Source organism: Monodelphis domestica, chromosome 6, assembly GCF_027887165.1.
Source record: "Monodelphis domestica isolate mMonDom1 chromosome 6, mMonDom1.pri, whole genome shotgun sequence".
Taxonomy (NCBI): domain Eukaryota; kingdom Metazoa; phylum Chordata; class Mammalia; order Didelphimorphia; family Didelphidae; genus Monodelphis; species Monodelphis domestica.
Genome location: NC_077232.1, coordinates 39,896,052 through 39,920,148, shown reverse-complemented (window position 1 = coordinate 39,920,148; position 24,097 = coordinate 39,896,052). Strand labels below are relative to the sequence as shown.

Genomic DNA, 24,097 nt, shown 5'->3' with positions numbered 1-24,097 from the left:
CTTCCTTCCCACACTCTTGAGTCTAATCAGACATTCCATCTCCTGTCTCTGGTCCTCTGAGGCTATCCCCCCCCCCCACTGTTTTGGGGATGCCCTCCCATCTCATCTCTGCCTCTTAGAATCCCCAGTTTTTATGGAAGCTGAAATAAAATGTCACCTCTTACCTGAAGCCTTCCTAATCCTCACCAGTGAAACGATGTTCTGCATTTCTGCAAAATCTATTTTTAAAATAGCATTTTATATGTTTTCTGTGATAATACATGCATAGCCCAGATTGGATTGCTTGCCAGCTTCACGAGTGGGAAGGGAAGGAGGAATGGGGACAATTTGGGTCATATAACTTTGGAAAACTTATGTGGAAATTTGTTATTACATATAGTTAGTAAAAAAAATTAAATCTAAAAATAGCATTTTAGGGATAGCTAGTTGGCTCAGTAGTTAGAGCTTCAGACCTGGAGACAGGAGGTCCTGTGTTCAAACACAGACACTGTGACCCTGGGCAAGTCACTTAATGCCAATTGCTTAGCCTTTACTGCTCTTCTGCCTGTGATATTGATGCTAAGATAGAAGGTAAGGGTTTTAAAATAAAATTTTAAAAGTATTTTAAATCGCACAGTTACCAATATGTAAGCCCCCAACCCCCAATTGCCTTATTTTTGTATTGTAAATACTTATTTTTCTATAATTATATATTTCTGTAATTATAGACATTATCATTTAACAATTATAAACATTCCATAATCATTATAAAAATTATACATGTTGTTGTTCAGTCATTTTAGTCTCTTTATGACCCCATTTGGGGTTTTCTTGGCAGAGATACTGCAGTGGTTTGCCTTTCCATCTCGGTTTTATTTTTTTCAGTGAGGAAATAGAGACAAACTGGGTTAAGTGACTTGCCCAAGGCCACACAGCTAGTTACAGTTCTAGATGAGATTTGAACTCTAGACCCAGTACTCTAGGCACTATGGTACATCTAGCTGCCCTATACCTATTGAATCTTTGAGGGCAGAGCCTGTTTTATTTTTGCCTTGTGTCTTCAGACCCCAACAAGGCACTTGGCAAATAGGAAGCACTCAATAAATGTTTGCTGATTTGATTTGGATGCCACCCTACAGAATAGAGGATTAGATGTCTTTTGATGGGAGCCAGTTTGCCTTCTGACCCTCAGTTGCTTTTGCCAGTCAAATAGAAGTTCCTCGAGGGCAAGACTTGCTTTATTTTTGTCTGTGGATTCCAAGTGCCCAGCACAGAGCTCAAAAAACTGATTGTATAGAAAGCATGTTGCATAGTGGAAGAAGTGCTGAGCTGAGAGTTATGAGGACATGAATTCAAATCCTGCCTCATATACCTGCTGGACAAGTGACTCTGGACAAGTCACTTACCTTCTCACTTTCTTCAGTTGTAAAATGAAGATAATAACAGCACCTGCCTCCCAGGATTATTGTGAGGATCAAAGGAAACCATCCATCAGCAAGCATTTAGATTAAGTGTTTACTGTGTGCTAAGTGCTAGGAATACAAATGCCAAAAAGGAAACAAATCTCTGCTCCAAAGGATCTTAGATCATGTGTATAAAAGTGGTTGTAATACTTAAAGCTCTAGCAACAGGAGCTGCTAATTGTTGTTGCAGCCTGCTTCCTTTTTCACATCTCTTTGTTTAATGGCATTTATTAAGCATTTACTATGTATGCAGCACTGGGCTTTGCAATGGGGATAGGCAGGAGAGAGAGACAGACAGAAACAAAGACAGAGAGAGAGAGAGTCAGAGATAGAGAGACAGAGACACAGAGACAGTGAGACAGAGATGGAGACAGAGAGAAAGGGATGGAGGAAGAGAGAGATGGTGAGGGAGGAAGGAAGGAAGGAAGGAAGGAAGGAAGGAAGGAAGGAAGGAAGGAAGGAAGGAAGGAAGGAAGGAAGGAAGGAAGGAAGGAAGGAAGGAAGGAAGAAGAGGAGGGAGAGAGAGAGGAAGGAGGGAGGGAGGGAGGAAGGGAAGGAGGGAGGGAGAGAGGAAGAAAGGAAGGGAGAAAGGAAAGAAGGGAGGGAGGGAGGGAAGGATAGAGGAAGAAAGGGAGGAAGGAAGGGAAGGAGGGAGGGAGGGAAGGAGGGAGGGGAAGGAGGGAGAGAAGGAACAAATGAACAAAGTTCCTCAAAGAGTTTACATTCCACTCCTGTAGGGTAGGGGAGATGCAGCAAATTTATACTCAGATAAACAGTATAATATATGAGGGGGCAAAATAGGGATGCAGCCAAAATGCTTGCTCTAAGAGGGATAAATAACTTTAAGCCAGAGGGTAGGGAGAGGGGAATAAGGATTATTACTACTTCACACTGGGCAAGAGATCTTCCCCTTTGGTCCAACACTCGTGCATCTGTTAGAATCTGAGTACCACAAAAGAAGAGGCAAAGCTTTGTGCAGGGCTGAGCTTGAGGCTTGGGCTGGAATCCCTCTTGCCCACTCTCTGGTTATAAACAAGGGGCAAGGGCTAACTTTTCTAGGTGACTAATAAAACTGGTGATGGAGTAACCCCTCTTTTCTGTCCCCTCCTTCCTGCATTTGAGATCACTGCCTGTCTGACCCCGACCTCCCACTATTCCTACTGGGAAGAAAAGACAGAAACCTTCTGGATCACTTATCTGGCTCTTGCTTTCCACACAGACCTAAAAAGACATTGTCATTTAGTGTCATGTGGCTGGGAGAAGAATCTTTGCCATGGGTCATAGAGGATGGAGGGGATGTTTTATAGCTCATCAAGGAATCTTACCTGCTTGCTTTCTCTCTCCTCAGAAATGCTTAAAACTGTCACAGACATGATCTCATTTGTTTTGTAAATTTCCCAGAAAAAAAAGAGAAGTCCCCAGAGGTGTGTGTGTGTGTGTGTGTGTGTGTGTGTGTGAGAGAGAGAGAGAGAGAGAGAGAGAGACAGACAGACAGAGAGAGAGACAGACAGACAGACAGACAGACAGAGAGACAGACAGACAGACAGACAGACAGAGAGAGAGAGACAGAGACAGAGAGAGAGAGAGACAGACAGACAGACAGACAGAGACAGAGAGAGAGAGAGAAAGAGAGACAGAGAGAGAGACTGACAGACAGACAGAGACAGAGAGACAGACAGACAGACAGACAGAGACAGAGAGAGAGAGAGAAAGAGACAGACAGAGAGAGAGACAGACAGACAGAGACAGAGAGAGAGAGAGAGAGAAAGAGAGACAGACAGAGAGAGAGAGAGAGAGAAAGAGACAGACAGACAGACAGACAGACAGACAGACAGAGATGATCTGGTCACGTGGAAGAGAAATAATGGATGAATTGCCAATATACTAGGTAGCATGGTAAAGTGCCAGACTTAGAGTCAGTAAGACTTTATCTTCCTGAGTGCAAATCTGGTCTCACACACTTTCTAGCCCTGTGGCCCTGGGCATGTTATTTGCCTCAGTTTCTGCATATGTAAAATGAGCTAGAGAAGAAAATGACAAAACACTCAGATACCTTTCCAAAAACAAAAACAAACTTAAATAGGGTCACAGAAAGTCAGATATGACTGAATAACACATAAGAACTCCAGAGGACTCAGATCCAGGAAAAATAATTAGGAGGCAGCTAGGTGGCTCTATGAATAGAGTGCTGAGCCTGTAATCAAGAAAACCTGAGTTCAAATGTGGCCGCAGACAGTAGATATGTGACAAGTTATTTAAACCTGTTTGCCTTATCTACTAGAGAAAGAAGTGGCAAACCACTCCAGTAACTTTGTCCGAGAGAGGGGAGTCAACATGCAAATAAATATGTCCTTTCAGAATATAGCAGAGTTACTGGAAGATAGACTTAGAGAGGAAGCTCAGAGCAGCTGCAGGGACAAAGGGAAGGTCTCCTTAGTGGGCAGCATTGTCATCTATATACATCACAGGAGAGAGTGTCCCCAGTGCCTTGGCCAGGACATAGAATATGGCTGATTCTTAATAAGTGCTGGTGGATTGAATGAGCTCCTACATCACTGAGATTACAGATACATTGGACTCTCAGTGAGTACTTTCTGAAAATGTAAATGGACAAAAAGAAAAGTATAGCTAAATGGGTGAATGAGAACTCTGTTAGGCATTCTCCGAGGGAGCCTACGTATGTCTAGAGACCATCATTGAGCTCAGCATCTTTGAAGACCTTACCAATTATCCCACAAACTGCCCTGGAATGCCAGTTGCCTCAGGCTACCCAAGAAGGATCAGAGACTTTTTACATGAACTTCCCGTGTCCCTCTCTGAGATCAGTTAGTTTCCTCATCTGTAAAATGGGAAGGAGGATACTTATAATCCCTATCTCACAGACTCAAAGGACATAATTATTCAAAGCACTTTTCAAATGGGTAAAGCCTCTTATAAATGTCAATCCTCTCCCTCTTCACGCCTTCTCTTCCTCCTCCTCACCAAGTTCCAGGGATTCCGGGCATACCTTGTTCTCCATTTATAAAATTGAAAAATGGAATAAATTCAGACTCGTAATGACAAAATTAACCTTCTTGGCTGTTCAGGGAGCAGGAATCAAACTTGATACCTTAGCAGAACTCCCTGTCCCATATCCAGAGGCCCCCTGACAGGAGCCTCACTGTTAGTCAATCATTAACAACTGGCCTTCCTTTTCTGGTGATGGACAATGAGGTCGCCTGGGACAGAGTAAAAGGAGAAAGCAGCCCTCTGTGCCAATTCCTGCCTAGCCCCAGGGACTGGCCTGAGGATATTGGTCTATAGTTTGGTCTGACATTGATGCAGACCAAAGCAGATCAGGTTGGAGTTTTATGGGTCTTTGGGGGCTTTTCAAGTGACGTTTATAAACAAATCATTGGAGACAGGCTCACTCTGTGGCTTTCAATACGCCTATGTGTGTATGTGTTTGTTTGCGTGTTTGTGGGTTTTTTTTTAAAGAAGTGAGTCAAAGGGAAAATAGGCCTCACTACAGCATGTGTGCTGGCAACATACCCCATGAAGAAGTGTCTTAACTCCCTGGAGATGTTTCCGGAATGTCTCTTTGACAGAGCCTTTCAGAATCAAATGTGAAGCCTAGAGTAGGCGTGTGTTGCCTAGCTATTCCTCAAGAGTATAGACTTAAAATGGTAGAAAATAAAAAGTGGAAAATGACAGCTGACCCGGAGTGTTCCAGAGGTCAAGGCTGTTGGATGGCCCAGTGGTGGGGCTTGCTCCTCTCCTGACATCAGCATGTCATTCAACCGAATGCCCCTTAGAAAGCCTCTCCTGTGTTAAAACAGGGTAGGGAAGAAATTTATAGCTGATGGTGATGATAGCATCTCGTTTTAGTCTCAAAACAAAGCTTGGGAGATAGGTATTGGGATTATTCCCACTTTACAGATCAGGAAACTGAGGCCAAGAGACTTGACCAAGGTCACAAAGCTCCTAAATGTCAGGGGCTGAATTCCAGATGAAGTTTACCTGACTCCAGGTCCAGAACGCTATCCACTGCACCACCTAGCTGCCCATCACCATACTGTGCCATCCAACTGGATGCCATGCAGGAAGAACAAAACTCTAAATGTCCAAAACAGAACTGATGCCCCTTCCCTACATCTTCCCCTATTCCTGACTTCCATGTTTCTATTGGGGGGAACACGATTTTGCTAGGAACCCAGATTCACAATTTCAAAGTCAGCCTCAGCTCTATTTTTCTCATCATATCAGACCATCAGTCAATCTGTTCTTAGCTAAGTGCCTACAATTCCAGGCACTGTTGTGTGGAATGCTGGGAATTCAAAGGAAGGTATCATCATCATCATCATAATTCATAATCCCTGTTCTCAGGGAGCTTACATTCTAATAGTATAGACAAAATAGTATAAATGGAAAGTAATGTCAGGGAAAAAGCATTAGCAGTAGGTAGGAGGAGGTGGAAGGAGGCTGCAGGTCTGGAAAAAGCTTCCTGCGAGAAGTGAGATATTTAATCAGTTGCCAAGTCATGGCGGCTCTACCTCTGAGACATCGCTAGCGCCTACCTATGATTTTACCTTGAATGGTCGGGTCACCACTGGTTGAGGTTCTTATCTCTTCTTGCCTTAAGTAGTGTAACAGCCTTCCAACTGGAGTCTATCTCCTCTCAAGTCACTCCAGCAATCAATCAATAAACATTTATTAAGCCCACTTAAGACTCTGTGCTGAGCACTTCATGAATAATATGTCATTTGATCCTCACAGTAAGCCTAGAAGGAAAATTCTATTTTAATCATCAACATTTTTTACAGATAAGGAAACTGAGGCTGAAAGGTTAAAGGATGTGACCAGGGTCACACAGCTAATAATTTGAAATTAAAATAATAATTTGTCCGAGGCCAAATTGGAATTCAAGTTTTGCTATCTCCAGGACCAGTTGTGGAAATCTGTGGGTGCCAGCCATTAGGGAAGCAACTTTTAAACAAGGCTATTTGCTCTGGCCCTGAGTGGGAGAGCTCAAGAGCTTTCATTTGTGGGGCAGATGGCATGACTATTTTAAGTAAGGGATGTGTTATGGAGGAAATGGACAACAGTTTTCTATTTTTTGGCTTAATGAAGAAAAGAAAAGGGGGCGGGGGGGAAGAGTTGGAGAAAGCCCAGCCAGCTTACTCTTACTAATGCTTGGATTTGGGGGATCAGAAGGTGTCCCAAGACATACATGTTGGGATAAATATTGCAGCCAGCAGAAGGGTCTAGTGTCAAGCCAAAAAGACTGGGTGACATCATTTAGCGGCCCAGATCCACGCATGTCCCTGCCCTGGTTTTTGGCTTGCCTGTCCTGCTCATATTTAGGTGGGAGGAGAGGAGATGTCCTCTGCATGGCAGAAATCACATTCAAGGAATAGGTAGGGTACTGGGGAGGTAGTTGTTTATTAGCAGTGTGGCTTTATTGAAAGATCCTTGGAGTTATAATATATATGTAACCCAGATCAGATTGTTTACCATCTCGGATGGGGGAAGGGAAGGGAGAAAGAGAAGGAAGGAGACAATTTGGATCTTGTAATTTCTGAAAACATGTTGAAAATTATCATTACATGTAATTGGGAAAATAAAATATTTCTGACTAAAGAGAAGAAAAAGAATTTTGGAGGGCAGCTAGATGGCTCAGTGGATAGAGCATCAGTCCTAAAGACAGGAGGTCCTGGGCTCAAATCTGGCCCCAGACATTTCCTAGCTTGGTGACCCTGGGCAATGGGGATCAAGCATTGCCTAGCTATTGCTGATTTTTAACCTTAGAACCACTATACAAAAGGGGGGGGCAGAGGAGGGGAAAGAGGAAGGAAGGAAGGAAGGAAGGAAGGAAGGAAGGAAGGAAGGAAGGAAGGAAGGAAGGAAGGAAGGAAGGAAGGAAGGAAGGAAGGAAGGAAGGAAGGAAGGAAGGAAGGAAGGAAGGAAGGAAGGAAGGAAGGAAGGAAGGAAGGAAGGAAGGAAGGAAGGAAGGAAAAGAATGAAAGAGAGAAAGAGAGGGGGAATGGAGGGAGGTAAAGAGGAAGGAAGGAAGGAAGGAAGGAAGGAAGGAAGGAAGGAAGGAAGGAAGGAAGGAAGGAAGGAAGGAAGGAAGGAAGGAAGGAAGGAAGGAAGGAAGGAAAAGGGAGAGAGACACACACAGAGAGACAGAGAAGGGGGAAGGAGAGAAGGAGGGAAGAAAGGTTGATTTGGTCTTCAGGTCTCAAGATTTGTTTTTGTTTTTTTTAGAAAAGATTTGAACAAGGTCCAGAGAAAAATAGCTGGAATTGGAAAGACTTTGAATTTATGCCATCTGAAGATCTGGTACTAGACAAGAGGCTAATCAGACTGGAAAAGAGAAGTCTTGCTGGGTTTCACAATAGGGATTTTGAAAAATTTGAAGACCTCTCACCTGGAAAAGTGATTCAATTTGTTCTACTTGACCCTAGATGCTATAACCAGTAGCAATGGGTAGAAGGTGTTAAAAAAAAAAAAAAAGCAAATCAGGGCTTGTTGTAATGAAAAACATCCCTGGAATCAACTGTTTGGGAAAGGGCTTCCTCAGAAGGTCTTCAAACCAAGAATGGATGGATGAATAAAACATTTATGAAATGCTTACTATATGTAATTCTCTGTGCTAAACCCTGGGGATACAAATGGAAAAGAAAGCTGGTCCTTGTTCTCAAGAAGCTCATATTCCAAGGGGAGAGACAATGAATATGGAAGGTTCCAGCTGTAAGTCAGAAGGAAAGGTCCCAAGATCCTTAGGGGGCAGCAGCAAAGCTGATGGTTATGCCTTTTCTTTAATGCCATTTGCACTGATAAAAATCATATTCGTTTCTCATATTGAATCATTTGACAGTGAGTAGGATTTTGGTAACAAAGAACCTTCTTTTCTGGGTCTTCAGTAGATATAGTTATAGTACCTATAGGAAGAGTTCTGGACAGAGTGCTGGGCCTAGAGCCAGGGAGACTTATCTTCCTGAGTTCAAATCCAGCCTAAGTTACTTTTTAACTGTGTGATCCTGAGAAAATCACTTTATCCTGTTTGCTTCCATTTCCTCATCTGTAAAATGTGTTGGAGAAGGAAATGGCAAACCACTCCAATTATTGCCAAGAAAACTAAATGGGGTCACAAAGAAGAAGACATGACTGAAAACAACTGAACAACAAATAATGATAGCTAACATTTATATAGTGCTTACTATGTGCTAGACATTTTATCTCTCCAACAACCCTGGAAAGTTAGTGCTATTATCATCCTCATTTTACAATAAGGAAATTGAGGCAAACAGAGGCTTAAGTGAAAGCAATTACTTCCTAGGATGATGGCTGAGGACCCTTTACTAAAACATTGCTATTTCTAAGGATGTTGGTTTCAAGGTCATGGACTGTCTCTATTGGGATCTCCAGGGAGATGCTAATCAAGGTGGTAGTAGTTTGACTTGCTTGGCACATACTGCCACCTGTCTCCTTCAGGATACCTTGCTTCCTCAAAGCCTGGGTGACCACTGATTGGATATTTAGGCAACTGGGGGTAAAGTGCATAGACCATTCCTTCTCATCTCCTTTCTAATTCAGTCTAGGAATTACCATATTTGTTCCTTGTACAGGACATTGTATATCCCTCTCTTGATGTCTTGATTTCCCCCTCATGCCTAGAGTGCTATACTTAGAGACAGGAAAACCTGAATTCAAATCCCTCCTCACATATTTACTAGCTAGTTGTGTTACTTTGGGAAAGACAAACTCTACCTCAGTTTCTTCAACTGCAAAATGGGTCTAATATTAGCATTCCTCTTACAGGATCAAATGAAATACATAAAGTGTTTTGCAAATCTTAAAGTACTATTTAAATGCTATTTATCATCATCATCATTGAAATTATTGTCATTATTATATACTTTGTAAAGAAAGATCAAGATTTGGTTTTTTAGGAAAGACTTGAAAAGGGTACAAAGAAAGACAGCTGGAACTGGGAAAACCTTTGAGTTTGGGTATGGGTTAGGATAGACAGTCTCTGTGCTCCATTCTGTCTCTGAGATTCCATTTTTCTGTATCTAAAAGCAAGTCCTGTATGTTATAGGATCATGAAATTTAGTGCTAGAAAATTTCCTTAGAGATCATCTAAATTCTACTGCCTCATTATCTAGGTGAGGAATAAAAGCCCACAGACATTGAATAGAGCAGGATGCCATTTCCTTGGGTTCAGGGCCATTTTTCCATTTTGGTCTTTGTACACAAGCACCTAGAGCCATGGTGTCAGACCTATGGCACGCATGCCAAGGATGGCATGCAGAGACTTTTTTGTGGGCAGACACTATTCACCAGAGTTAGTTATCAGAAAGGCAGAGAGGTATTCCACAGAGATGCTCCCTTCCTCCTCTCCATCCCTTCTCCCAACCCCTCTGCCCAGCAGCCCAACTGAAGCACTTATTCTCTCCCCTGAGTAGAGCACCAGACCACTCCCCTCTCTTTCTCCATCTCCTGTCTGGGATAAGGCAATGAGCTGGGGTGGGGTGGGGGGTGTGGCATGGAACACAGTCTCTAAAAGGTTTGCTGTCACTTACCTAGAGGCTAATCACCCATACACAGCCCATAGCTTATTAATAAATGCTTATTGAGTTGAATTGAATTAAGGAGGCAATATAGCACAATGGAAAAAAGCAATAGCTTAGGAATCAGTAGAACTGAGTGCAAATCCTATCCTACTCTCGACTGCCCTTGTCACCTTGGACAAGTTACTTAACTACCTTGGGTTTCAGTTTCCTCATCTTTAAGAAGATAGATTTGAATTCAATATCCTCTCAGGTCCTTTCCAATTTATCTGTGTATTCCTAAGTGGACACGAGTTATATGTCCTCTGAACCTCAGTCTCCCTATCTGTAAAATGTATTCCTATAAAATGACAGCAATATTTCTATTTCCTTTTTTAAAAAAACTTGCCTTCCATCTTAAAATTAATATTATGTATTGGTTCCAAAGCAGAAGAGAGGTGAGGACTAGGCAATGGCAATTAAGTGACCTGCCCAAGGTCACACAGCTAGGAAGAACTTGAGGCCAGATATGAACTCAGGACAACCAGTTCTTTTCCTGGCTCTCAATCCACTAAGCCACCTACTTGTCCCCAATATTCCCTTTGCAAAGAAAGCATTTTGTAAGTTGTAAGATGTTGCAGAAATAGGAACTGTTATTGTTATTAATAATAAATTATGATATAATATTACAATTATAATAATAAATTATTACCAGGAACTTACATTTATCTTAATGTAGCCACTTAGCTCCTCAGTTTCATTTCCCCTAGTATTGGTAAGGTTTAGTAAAGCATGTAAGGAAACAATGGAGAGGGTGCCCATAATTTCAGACTATAAACTTTGGTGCCCTTACTCAATATGATTTGACCTGGTTGCTAGAGTTTGAAACTCATCACCTTGACCGATGACCAATCCCCATGCTACAAATCAGATCATAAAATATTCAGAAGAACTCAACCCATAAACTCCTGGATCCCGACCATTATCCTAGAGAAAACTAGGTCCTACAATCTCTTGGACATAACATTGATTTGAAAAAGCTTAATAACTTTTGGGTGTCAACATCTAAAATATTTATAACCTCTAAGTTTAATAGAACAAAAATTTTCCAAAATGTTGAGACTGAGCAGAAGTCAAAACTACTTGGGAACAGGCTCAAGTATATAACATCCCCATCGTGCTTCTGGCTAGTGGAGTCGTGCCAAGGATGCTTTCAGTGAGCCTACAGAGGATGAGCTTACATCTCAGTACTTTTATTCAATTACCAAAAGCAGTTATTTTATTTCCTGTGAAATAGTTCATGTATTAACTTTAATAAGATAGTAACAAAAATGCTACTTGCTTCCATATCCCATCTGAAGCTCTTTTTTATGTGTATTTTTCCAGACATTTGTTCTCTCTCCCTCCCTCCCTCCCTCCCTCCCTGCCTATGCCTTTCTCTCTGTCTCTGTCTCTCTCTTTCTCTCTCTCTGTCTCTCTCTTTCTCTCCTCTCTCCCTTTCTCCCTCCCTTTTTTCTTTTTTCCCCTCTTTCTCAACCTTTCTCTGTGTCTCTTTTTTTCTGTCTCTATCTTTCTGTTTATATGTTCTCTGTCTAATACATAGCTGCAGTCAGTGTGTATGCCAATATTTTGAGCATCTCCCCAACTCCCCATCCTAGGAACATGGATTAAAAAAACTTTGAGGTCATTGAGTTTAGGCTACTGATTTTATAGATGAGTAAAGAGAAGTTGAAGTAACTTACCAACTTCACACAGGTTTTAAATAGAAGAGGCAGGATTTAAATCCACATTTTCCCAATTTAAGTATATACAATATAAATGGGGGAAAATAACGTATATAGTGTGTGTGTATATATATATATATATATATATATATATATATATATATATATACTCTAATTCAAGAGTTCTTAACCTGGCATCCACAAAGTTTCAAAAAAGTATTTTGGCCACTGTGTTTTAGTATAATGGATTTCCTTTATTGTCCAGTTTTCTAAAAATATTTTATGTATTTAACATCGTGTTAAGAGAAAGAGCTCTATAGACTTCCCTAGGCTACCTGGGGCGGGGGGAGAGAATGAAGGAAGGTCTATGACACAAAATAGGTTAAGAATCCTTATACAAATTCATTAGTCTTTTATCTGTATCCACCAGGACTTTAGAAATCCAGTGGCCAGTTGCATGGTCCCAAGGAAGGCTGGAAGATGGCATAATGGCATGTGGTTACTGTTCCGTTTAGATCTGAAGATGTTCTTTTTGTTGCCTTGGTTGGTGCGTGAGAGGAGAAAGAGTCCCTTAACTGTGAGCCTTTTTGGCTAGTTGATCTGATGATATGAATAAATGTCTTTCATTATGACCAGTAGTTGTATTTTTAAATCCCTACTTGGTCTATATTTATCCCACTAGCATTTAGAATGCTGGAATGAACTTATTAGACTCGCCTTTTTGCCCTCAATATCTCAGGATGTTGGAAGCTCATGAACTAAAGAGGTTTTATTAGATTTGGTCATCTGCTTTTGGTAATGTTGAGGGATGGAAGGGGTGGGGTGGGGGAGGAATAAGAAAGGTTGGCTCCTGTTTGTAAGTCTAGATAGCAAAGGAAGAATTAGAGCTAAAGGGACTTCTGTTGGAAGTTGGACCGAAAGGCTACCAAGGAGAGAGACATCATAATGTAGTGACTCAAGTGCTAGAGTTGAGGTCAAGAAGACCTGTGTCCAAATACTGCCTCAAGCACTTATGGGCTGTGTGACCCTGAGTGAGTCACTTAAACTCTGTTTACCACAACTTTCTCATCTATAAAATCAGAATAATAATTATAATATAACTAACCTCATTGGTCTGTTGGAGGATCAAATGAGATATGTGTAATGTGATTTGAAATCCCTAAAGCATCATATGAAGCAACAACTAACAATTTAAGATATCTTAAAATAGAATAGACCACTTCCATCATGAAGTAGTGAGTGTCCAGACATCAAAGGTGTTCAAGCAGAGGGTGAATGGTCACTGGTCAGGGACCTTGTAGAGGGAGGTCGTACTTAAGGTAGAGGATGCACTACAAGACCATGAGAGTGTCTTCCAACCCAAAATTCTATTGACTCTGTTAGTCAAGGAATATATCATCTGAAGCAATACAGGAGCAAGCAGAGGTTACCACCAAGAAGGATCAGTATCCAAGAGCAGTAGTGTGGTTGAGGAAGAACCCTGGACTTGCTATGAGGAGCAATCTGAACTTGGCATTCAAAGCCCTTTGCAGTCTGGCTCCAGCCTGCCTCTCCTGGCACCTCTGATTCTTAGAATGCCCAGTTTCCTTCAAGGCTTAGCTCAAACATCATTTCCTCCAGAAATCCCTTATTAGCTACAATTGTCAAGTATTTAATTATCCATTCCATATCACATCTCCTCCCTATTGCATTCAAATGTAAGTACTATGAGGACATTGTTTTTGAGACCTGAGGGGTTTTTTTTATCTTTGTATCTCCAGTGACTAGCCACAGTGTCTCAAATACAGTAGGTGTTTAATAAATACTTTCGTATAATATTTTTCTATTTTATTTTTTATTTGTTTGTTACATTAAAATACCCAGTTTGCTTCCTCCCTACGTTCCTCCCTCCCCTCCATTAAAGAAGGCATCATTTGACAAACAGATATGTGTGTACATAAAACTAGGTCTTCTTTATTTCTGTTTATCAGTTCTTTCCCTGGAGTGGGCATGCACAAGTCATTCTTCAAACAATATTGCTGTTGCTGTATATAGTGTTCTCTTGGAATACTTTTGTGCCATACGAAATCACAAACAGGTTAATATTGGAAAGACCTACATGAAATTATTCACATAATATCTTGAAAACAGTAGGTACTTAATAAATTCTCTTTCATAAAATATCTGGAAGATAGCAGAGGCTTAATAAATGTTTGGATCAGTTTGATGCTCAAATTCCAGTTCTGACATTAATAGTTATAATGTTCCGTGATCTGGTCACTTTCCCATCTCTTTGCCTCAGTTTTCTCATTTGTGAAATGGAGTAGTATTACTCTAGTGCCACCTTATGGTTTTGTTGTTAGGACAGAAGGTAATGAATGTTGTAATATTCTTTGTAAGTCTCAAAGGACTATAAAGCCATCAGCTATCCAGTTAGCCCCCATTTCATACAATAATCAGCCACTATTGATGGCTGTAAAACAAAAAACAACTTTATTTTTTCACTAACTCCTCCTAAGGAATGTGTCTTATAAATGAAGAGCCATGGGGGTTTAAATGGTCTGGTTTCTCTCTCTCTCTCTCTCTCTCTCTCTCTCTCTCTCTCTCTCTCTCTCTCTCTCTCTCTCTCTCTCTCTCTCTCTCTCTCTCTCTCTCTCCCTCTCTCTTCTCTCTCTCTCTCTCTCTCTCTCTCTCTCTCTCTCTCTCTCTCTCCCTCTCCTCTCCCTCTCTCTCTCTCCCTCTCTCTCTCTCCCCCCCTCCTCTCTCTCTCTCTCTCTCTCTCTCTCTCTCTCTCTCGTCTCTCTCTCTCTCTCTCTCTCTCTCTCTCTCTCTCTCCCCCTCCTCCTCTCCCTCCCTCCCTCCTTCCCTCCTTTGTTTCTCATTTCCTTTTAAAAATCTCTTCTCTCTTTCCCCTCCCACAGAGAGCCAGCTGTTGCCTGGGAATAACTCCACCAACGAGTGTAACATTCCGGGAAACTTCATGTGTAGCAATGGACGTTGCATCCCTGGGGCATGGCAATGTGATGGGCTGCCCGACTGCTTTGATAAGAGCGATGAGAAGGAATGCCGTGAGTGTCCCCACCTGTCTTCTCTTTGGGATGGAGGGTGATCCAGAGCCCCCTCCCCCAGCATCAAGTTCATACATAGGGTTTAGAGCTAAAGCCCCCCAGACCCTGTTTCCCACCCTTAGAATATAAGCTTCTTGCAAGTAGGGATTGTTCATTATTTGTACTTGTAGCCCTAACACAAAGTAAAGTCTTTTTTAAAAAAACCATTACCTTCTGTCTTAGAACTGATACGAAATATCATTTCTAAGGCAAAAGAGCAGTAAGGGCTAGACTATTGGTGTTAAGTGACTTGCCTAGGGTCACAGAGTTAGGAAATGTGAGGCCAGTTTTGAACCCAGGACTCCCTATCTCTAGACCTGGCTCTCTATCCACTCAGCAACCTAGCTGCCCATCATTCACGTCTTTGTGATCCACATCAGAGTTCAGGTCATCTACATCAAGGGTTCTCAATCCAGGATTCTGGCTACACCCAAAGGATTCAAGAGGTTTCTATCAAAAGGTCTAGGGAATATTTGATAAATAACTATATATGATATGATATAATCTATTTTCCCAATTACGTGCAATAACAATTTTAACACTCATTTTTCCAAAATTTGTATAGTTTCAGATTGAAATTAATTGATCACTTTATTTTATTTATGTACATATATATAATTTACCATAGAAATGGTAAATTATAGAATTTATATTGTCTCATATTGAGGGTTTGCTAAAAGCTAGGGGATATATAGGAGCTAAGAAAAGCTACAAACTTCAGATTTAGATGAAATGTTCTTATAAAAGCACTGGGTACCATTAGTTACGCTGAAGGCTAGCAAATAGCCTATAAGGGACTGTTTGGGAATGTAGCAGGAGGGCTCTTCACAATCACTCTTTGTGAATATGTGAATTTACAAAATCTGTGAATCACTATTTGAGTCTCCTTTTTTTTTTCAACTATAAAATGGAGTAAAAATACGGGATTGCTTTAAGAAACATGTTTTGTCAAACTTAAAATTCCTTAAGAAAATATTAGCTTTTATCTTCTTTTAAAATAAAAATTTAGCTCAATTGATGAATGGCTGAACAAGCTGTGGTATATGTTAGCTGTGGAATACTATAGTGCTATAAAAAATGAAAAATAGAATACTTTCAGTAAAATCTGTAAAGACTTAACATGAACTGATGCAAAGTGAAGTGAGCAGAACCAGAAGAACATGGTACACAGTCACAGCAATATTTTTTGATGAAAAACTGTGAATAACCCAGTTATTCTTAACAATGCAGTGATCCAAGGCAGTCCCAGAGACTCATGATGAAAAATGTCATCTGCCCTCTGAGAAAGAAGTTATGGAGTCGGAATGCAGACTGAAATATACTACATTCCATTTTCTTTTTACTTCCTCATATTTTTTATTTAAGATCTCATCCACAAAATGACTAATATGGAAAATTGTTTTTATATGCTTACACATGTAAAATCTAAATTATATTGTTTAACAATTATATTTAATTTTTAAAAATTTTAATTTTAATTTTAAATTACAAAATTAAAGTTAAAAATTATATTTATATCTCTAATAATAAAAATATTATACTTTAGGAGGTTTATTAAATGATCATTAGAAATCAAGGAATAAAGAGTATACAAAATAAAAACCACACACCCATGGCTGGTTAGCCATTTTCAGCCATCCCCACTTACCACCATCACTGCTGATTGCTGTATCATGCCTAAAAAAGAGAGAGTCTGGGAGGCGTTACCGCCTGTTAAATACCAATAACGTGATCTCGCCAACATGGAGATGCAGGAGAGATTATAGGGAATTTTGGGAAATATGAAGGACTTCTGGGGAATGAAGTCAAAGGTTCAAAATCTCCATTTATATACCAGGAAGGGGGAGGGCAGGGAAATTGAGAGTGAGAAGAAAGAGAATTTGGAACTCAAAACTTTTTTAAATGAATATTAAAAATTGTTTTATAGATAAAAGAGTTTTCATTTAGGAATTACATAGCTGAATTCCTTGGCGACCTTAAAATAATATATATCAGTCTTTTAAAGTGATTTCCTTGTCACAAAGTAAAATATTTTAAATAATAAAAAATCTATATTCCTTTGAGGAAAAAATAAAAATGAAATTGTAGGGTCTTAATCCAAAGGGAATGGACTTTAGAGACCATGTGAATCACAGTGAAGACTGCAAATCAGTTTCTTGCCTTGTAAAATGAATGAATTAGACTGACTCATCTCCAAGAGCCCTTTCCATTTTGTGATTTTATATTATTTATAGAGTCAATACTTCCAGAGTTGGTCTGCCCTTCACTATGAGAATCAAGTCAGATGGTATCTAGGAAATTATAAAAATTGTCAAAGGAACCCATGAGGCATATTGTTGTCTTGTGTCCACCTTACCCAAATTACATACCAATAGGCTTAGGCTCATGAATATCTTCCCTTCCCCTTCTTTCTCCAGGGAAAGGCTGGTTGGCCTGTTGTTGGAGATGATATAGAAGGGTCCTTGGTCATCTGTGGGTTGACAAGATGGCCCTTTGAGTCTTTTCTAATTCTTTAATTCTGTGACCCTCATAAAAACCCTGGTTGAGACTATGTTAGATTCTCTTATATCCAATGAGCTAAAGGCAGGATAATATGGTAAACAAGTTGAAGAAAACAGTATGGAAAGGGGTAGCTAAGTGGCTCAGTGGATGGAGAGTCAGGCCTAGAGATTGGAGGTCCTGGGTTCAAATTGGCCTCAGACACTTCCTAGTTATGTGACCTTGGGCAAGTCACTTAACCCCACTTGCCTCATCCTTACTTCTCTTCTGCCTTAGAACCAATACTCAGTACCAATTCTAAGACAGAAGATAAGACTTCAAAAAAAAAAAAGGTAGCCAGTGAGAAGAAAGAGAATTTAAGCATTTCTAGCACCTTCCTGGAAGAGTATTTTGGGAGAGATAATCAGGGGAGTGAGACTGGTCTCTGGCGTGGGCTGGGAAGCATTTAGAAAAGATGTTAGAGAGGGATGAGGGCAGAGAGGAAAGAGTGAGAAGAGATAAAGATAAATAAATGTGGTAAGTAGCAAAGTGTGATAATCCATCCGTAAACATCATTAAGCAATTTGCTATGTGCCAGGCTGCAGGGATACAAAAATATAAGTTTTCGCCCTTAAGGACCTTTTATTCCATCAAGGGAGCCAACACATACCTGTATAAGCATATGCAAAGTTAATGCAAGGTAATATGGGGGCAAAGCATTAGCATTTAGAGAGCACCAAAAAAGGGCTAATGTTGCTGGTGATTTATGCCAGAGAAGTACAAAGCACACTTTGTAAGAGTTCAGGAGGCTGGGGGATATTGGCCAGGATATCAGGGAAGGTTTCCTGAGGAAAGAGTAACTAGAGATGAGCCTGGAAGAGCGGATTGCATTTCATCAGTTATGGATTGCAGGAGGGGGCAGGTTTGAATATATTTTAGGTTTGAACAAAGGCACTCCAGTATGAAAATGTAATTCAGGGAGTATTCTGGGAAGTCTGCAGGAAGAGATGAATGGAGGAGATAAGGATGAAAAGGAAAGTTGGAGCTTTGAATGCTAAAGTATTTGGACTTCAGGTGGCAAAAGGCAGCTAGGTGGTACTGAATGGAGTGCTGGGTCTAGAGTCAGGAAGACTCATCTTCCTGATTTCAAAATTGAACTCACACACTTTCTAGCTGTGTGACTCTGGACAAGTCACTTAATCCTGTTTGCCTCAGTTTCCTCATTTGTAAAATGAGCTAGAGAAGGAAATGGCAACCCTCTCCAATATCTTACTGTGTGACCCTGGAAAGTCATTTAACCCTGTTTGCCTCAGTTTCCTCATTTGTAAAATGAGCTGGAGAAGGAAATGGCAACCCTCTCCAATATCTTACTGTGTGACCCTGGAAAGTCATTTAACCCTGTTTGCCTCAGTTTCCTCATTTGTAAAATGAGCTGGAGAAGGAAATGGCAACCCTCTCCAATATCTTACTGTGTGATCCTGGAAAATCATTTAACCCTGTTTGCCTCAGTTTCCTCATTTGTAAAATGAGCTGGAGAAGGAAATGGCAACCCTCTCCAATATCTTACTGTGTGACCCTGGAAAGTCATTTAACCCTGTTTGCCTCAGTTTCCTCATTTGTAAAATGAGCTGGAGAAGGAAATAGCAACCCTCTCCAATATCTTACTGTGTGACCCTGGAAAGTCATTTAACCCTGTTTGCCTCAGTTTTCTCATTTGTAAAATGAGCTGGAGAAGGACATAGCAAACCACTCCAGGACCTTTTCCAAGAAAAACCCAGTGGGCAGCTGGGTTGCTCAGTGGGTTGAGAGTCAGGTCTAGAAATGGGAGGTCCTGGGTTCAAATATGGCCTCAGACACTTCCTAGCTGTGTGACCCTGGGCAAGTCACTTAATCCCCATTGCCTAGCCCTTACTACTTGTCTGCCTTGGAACCAATACACAGTATTGATTCCAAGACAGAAGGTGAGGGTTTAAAAAAAAAAAAAGCCCAAATGGGGTTATAAAGAGTCCAATATGCCTCAAACTGAACTAGTCATCAAATCGGATTGTAATAGAGGTATCTAGGTGGTAGAATAAGTTCTAGACTTGAAGTAAGAAAGGCCTGAGTTTGTATCCACTTATTAGCTGGGTGACCCTGAGCAAGTCACTTAACCCCCATTGCCTAACCCTTACCTCTCTTCTACCTTGGAACCAACATACAGTATTCACTCTAAGATGGAAGGTAAGGGATTTTAAAACAATAATAAAAGCTTATACCATTTAAAAAACTTTAGGGTCAAAGATCCAAAGTACGAATGGACCCCAGAGACTTTCTAGTTCAACCTCCTTATTTTACATATCAAAAAAGAGGTAGTCAATATCCATTATGGGAACTGAATCTAAGTCAAGTGTCATCAGCAGCCTCTCCACCAGTATCCAATTGCCTCCTGTGAGTTTCTTTTTTATTTCCTAAAAGAGATAATAAGGGGGCAGCTAGGTAGCTCAGTGAATTGAATGTAAGGCCTAGAGATGGGAGGTCCTAGGTTCAAATCTGGTCTCAGACACTTCCCAGCTGTGTGACCCTGGGCAAGTCACTTGACCCCCATTGCCTAGCCCTTACCACTCTTCTGCCTTGGAGCCAATACACAGTATTTCCAAGACAGAAAGTAAGGGTTATTAAAAAAAAAAGAGTCAGAAGTAAAAAAAAAAGGTGGGGGCAGCTGGGTAGCTCAGTGGATTAAGAGCCAGTCCTAGAGACGGGAGGTCCTAGGTTCAAATCTGGCCTCAGCGACTTCCTAGCTGTGTGACCCTGGGCAAGTCACTTGACCCCCATTGCCTAGCCCTTACCACTCTTCTGCCTTGGAGCCAATACACAGTATTGACTCCAAGACAGAAGGTAAGGGTTATTAAAAAAAAAAAAGAGAGATAATAGCAGAATAGCAAGGTAGTTCAGTGGATTGAGAGCCAGGCCTGGAGATGGGGGTCCTGGGTTCAAATCTAGCCTCAGACACTTCCCAGCTATGTGACCCTGGGCAAGTCACTTAACCTTCATTGTCTAGCCCTTACCACTCTTCTGCCTTGGAACCAATATGCAGTCTGGATTCCAAGACAGAAGGTAAGGGTTTCAAAAGAAAATAAAAAGGGATAAAAGCTAACCCTTTGGTTATCTTCCTTTGATTGTAGTAAATAAGGAAGCTGTTTCCATTCATATGGCTCCTCCTTCCATTGATATAAGCAGCAAGCTTTCTGAACCTTTTAATTCCTGGGGTCAGTGTACTGTTATTTTCATAACCATTAAAGGTATGCCAGATATCCTGAAATACTTTTTATAGTCATCACTATTTTGAAATTAGAGATCAGACCCACCATTGGCTATATTATATCACAACTTGTGTTTTTAACAAATATTTTGCTAACTGGATTTCAGTTTGCTTGGATTCTATAATCTTGTGTGTTTTATAACATTATCCTCTGATAGGATCCATAGGCTTCCTCAGACTGCCAAAAGACTCTACAAATTTATCAGTCTCTATCAGCTTTTAGTAAGCCTTTACCTATATCCATAGGTAGTCATTTTAGTCACATCCAACTCTTTGTGATCCCATTTGGGATTTTCTTGGCAAAGGCATTGGAGTGGTTTGCTATTTCCTTTTCCAGCTCATTTTACAGATGAGGAAACTGAGGCAAATAAAGTTAAGTGACTTGCCCAGGGTCACACCACTAGTAAGTGTCTGAGGTCAAAATTGAATTCACAAAGTTAAGTCTTCCTGATTCCAAGCCCAGTACTCTATCTAATGTGCCACCTAGCTGCCTATAAATGGTCTTTGCCAATTATGGAATTTTTGTAGGAAAAAAAAGAACATATCACAGGGTGATCAAACAGCTCCTAGCAATGAGCCTTTAGATACTTGGCTGGGCTGCTCACAGGGGGAAATACATGTGGCTTATGCCTTACTCCCTTACTCAAAACCTTTCCTGCTTAGGTAGAACCCACAAGAACATACCCCCTTGTTGGCACAGCCTTCGAAGACCCAGAGCCAATCCCAAAGCATACCGAGTATCAAAGGAAAAAGATATCAGCAAAGGGAAGTTTCCTTAAGGTTGGGTCTTTCAAAAGTGAGTTTTAAACTCGAGCTTTAGTTCTTCTTATCCCTCTGAAGTAACGCTGGGATAGTAATATGCTATTAATCTTCCTTACTTAAAGCCAAAAAAAAAAAAAAAGAAAGAAAAGAAAAAAGAAAATGCTTTATAAAAGTCCTGAAAGAAAATTGAGTTATCCCAAGTCTTTGTTAAAGATCCACATTCGTTGACTTCTCTAATTGTTTTTCTTCCTTCCCAACTCAAAATTCAGTTGTAAGAAACTTCTCTTCCCAGGGAAGTCTGAAACTATCGGGGGCTTCCCTCTCCCTTGTCAGAACACCTTGAAACAGATTCAGTTTAGTTGATAGAGTTGATAAATGCTTCCCAGTCTGGATACTGGCTCACTCCCTTGTTAAGCTGGCTCGCCTCTCTGCCTCTCTAAGAGCAGAATACCTGATTTCTGCTCAGGGAAAAGTGTACCTTCATTTGGGCTAGTTTTCCAGGTTTGTTTTAACCATTTGATTTTGGCAAGTTAAGAAAGAAGGCACAAATCAGTGAATGAATGATTGAATGGATGACATAATAAATGAATGAATGAGTGAATGAATAAATGAAAAAGCACTTACTATGTGCCATTCTGGTGCTCTAAGTTGAAGATTCAAATTCAGAAAGCCCACATAGTCCCCTCAAAGAGCACTCACTGTCCTTTCCACTGATAACAAATAAACACTAAAGAAACAAAGGCACTTTCTTCAGAAGAAAGAGAAAACAGACTAAGGTCTCTTGGATACTGAATGGAACTTTTGGAACTAAATGGAATATTTACTGAAAGAATTGAACAAGATCAGTCAAGAGGCAGCTAGGAGGCTCAGTGAATAGAGCACCAGCCTAAAGTAGGGAAGCTCTGTGTCTGAACACACTTGTGGCCTCAGACACTTCCTAGCTGTGTGACCCTGAGTAAGTCACTTAACTCATTTGCCTAGCCTGGAGTTATTACAAAGAGTCTTTAAAAAAAAATCAATCAACAAGCATTTATTAACTGCCTGCTATATCCCATGTCCTGTGTATTAGAGATAAGAATGCTAGAATCTTTTTTTAAAGAATATTTTTTCCATATTTACATGATTCATTTTCTTTCCCTCCTGGCTCCTAGAGCTGACAAGCAATTCCACTGGGTTGTACAAATGTTGTCACTTGATACCTATTTCCATATTATTAATTTCTTATTTTTGCTATATAGTGATTTTTTAAAGCCTAAACCCCAAATCACATACCCATATATACTTGTGATGAGTGATGTCATATGTTTTGCTTTTGCATTTCTGCTCCCATAGTTCTTTCTCCATTGTGGATAGTGTTCTTTCCCATAAGTCCTTCAGGAATGTTCTGGCTTGTTGCATTGTTACTAGTAACAAAGTCCATTACATTGGATTGTGCCACAGTGTATCAGTCTCTGTGTACAATGTTCTGCTGGTTCTGCTCCTTTCACTCTGCATCAATTCCTGGAAGTTGTTCCAGTTCACATGGAATCCCTCCAGTTCATTATTCCTTTGAGCACAATAGTATTCCATCACCAACATATACCACAATTTATTCAGCCATTCCCCAACTGATGGGCATCCCCTCATTTTCCAATTTTTGGCCACCACAAAGAGAGCAGCTATGAAGACTCTTGTACAAGTCTTTTTCTTTATCATCTCTTTGGGATACATAGCAGTGCTATGGCTGGATCAAAGGATATGGGAATGCCAGAATCTTGAAGAATAGAGGGAGCACTATTTTTATGAGATCTTATTCCCCATATAAGTATTTTTTTCAAAGCCATTGTAGTATAGAGCAAATGGGCTCATTTGTCCTTTCCTCAAATGCCTCTTTGTTTAGAAGGCTGATATTTGGTGGTCGTTGTTTTCTGGGATCAAATCAAGTTTTTCGTGTCTCCTAAATCTGTTACTTCCATGTTTGTATAAGAACTGGGGACTGTTACCCATATCTATTGAAACTTAGAAACAAGTTATATTCTGGGATTACAAAGAGTAAATGCTCTATGGGGGAGCATAAGAAGCTAATAAGTGATAAAGGAGACTGCATGGTATTAGCAGGATGAATGTTAGATATAATGTCAGAGGTACTGAGTTCAAATTCCACCTTTGTCACTTACTATCTCTTGGCTTTAGTAAAATCCAGTAATTTCTCTGGGACCTCGGTTTCCTGATTGGCAAAAAGAAGGGTTTAGACTAGACATCCTTTAAGTACCTTCCAACACTAAATATATGATCCCACAATCTTTCAGTTTGTCTCTTCCTGCCAAGATTAGACTTCCATCTGTGTGTGTGTTTGTGTGTTTGTGTGTGTGTGTGTGTTTCTCCCTCACACATATGAAAGAATGCGGAGACACCAAGCACACTCAAGCATTAATCATCTCTAGCTAGCATCAGCAAATAACCGTGGCAATGAGCTCAAGGCATGAGTGCAGGCTGATTGCTCCCATCCTCTGAACACAGGACAGATTTGTATATTCACTAAAGCCCCATCCTTCTTCCCTGCCTGACTGTTGGTATCAGTCCTCCTCTGGGTCTCCCCAGATGCCACTCAATTACCGGGACATCTTTTTACTCGATGCCCCACATATATTGCTCTTCGCCATCATGTAATCATGAACACATCCCTGCCTCTGTCTTCACTTAGAAGTTGGCTTCATTCAGGCACTGTTCATCCTTAGATTCTCATCTAGACCTCTCTGGCCTTTATCTCTTGGCAGCAGCCATTATTCTTCTT

At 40.6% G+C, this 24,097-nt stretch overlaps 1 protein-coding gene across 2 annotated transcripts in view; it reads left to right on the top strand.

Moving 5' to 3' along the window:
- LDLRAD3 (low density lipoprotein receptor class A domain containing 3) overlaps nt 1-24,097 on the top strand; it is a 308,492-nt gene that overhangs the window by 104,854 nt on the left and 179,541 nt on the right. For both annotated transcript variants that reach the window (XM_056801945.1, XM_007497330.2), the window contains exon 2: nt 14,601-14,747. In XM_056801945.1, the coding sequence (XP_056657923.1) occupies nt 14,601-14,747 (147 nt within the window). The remainder of the gene's footprint in view (nt 1-14,600; nt 14,748-24,097) is intronic.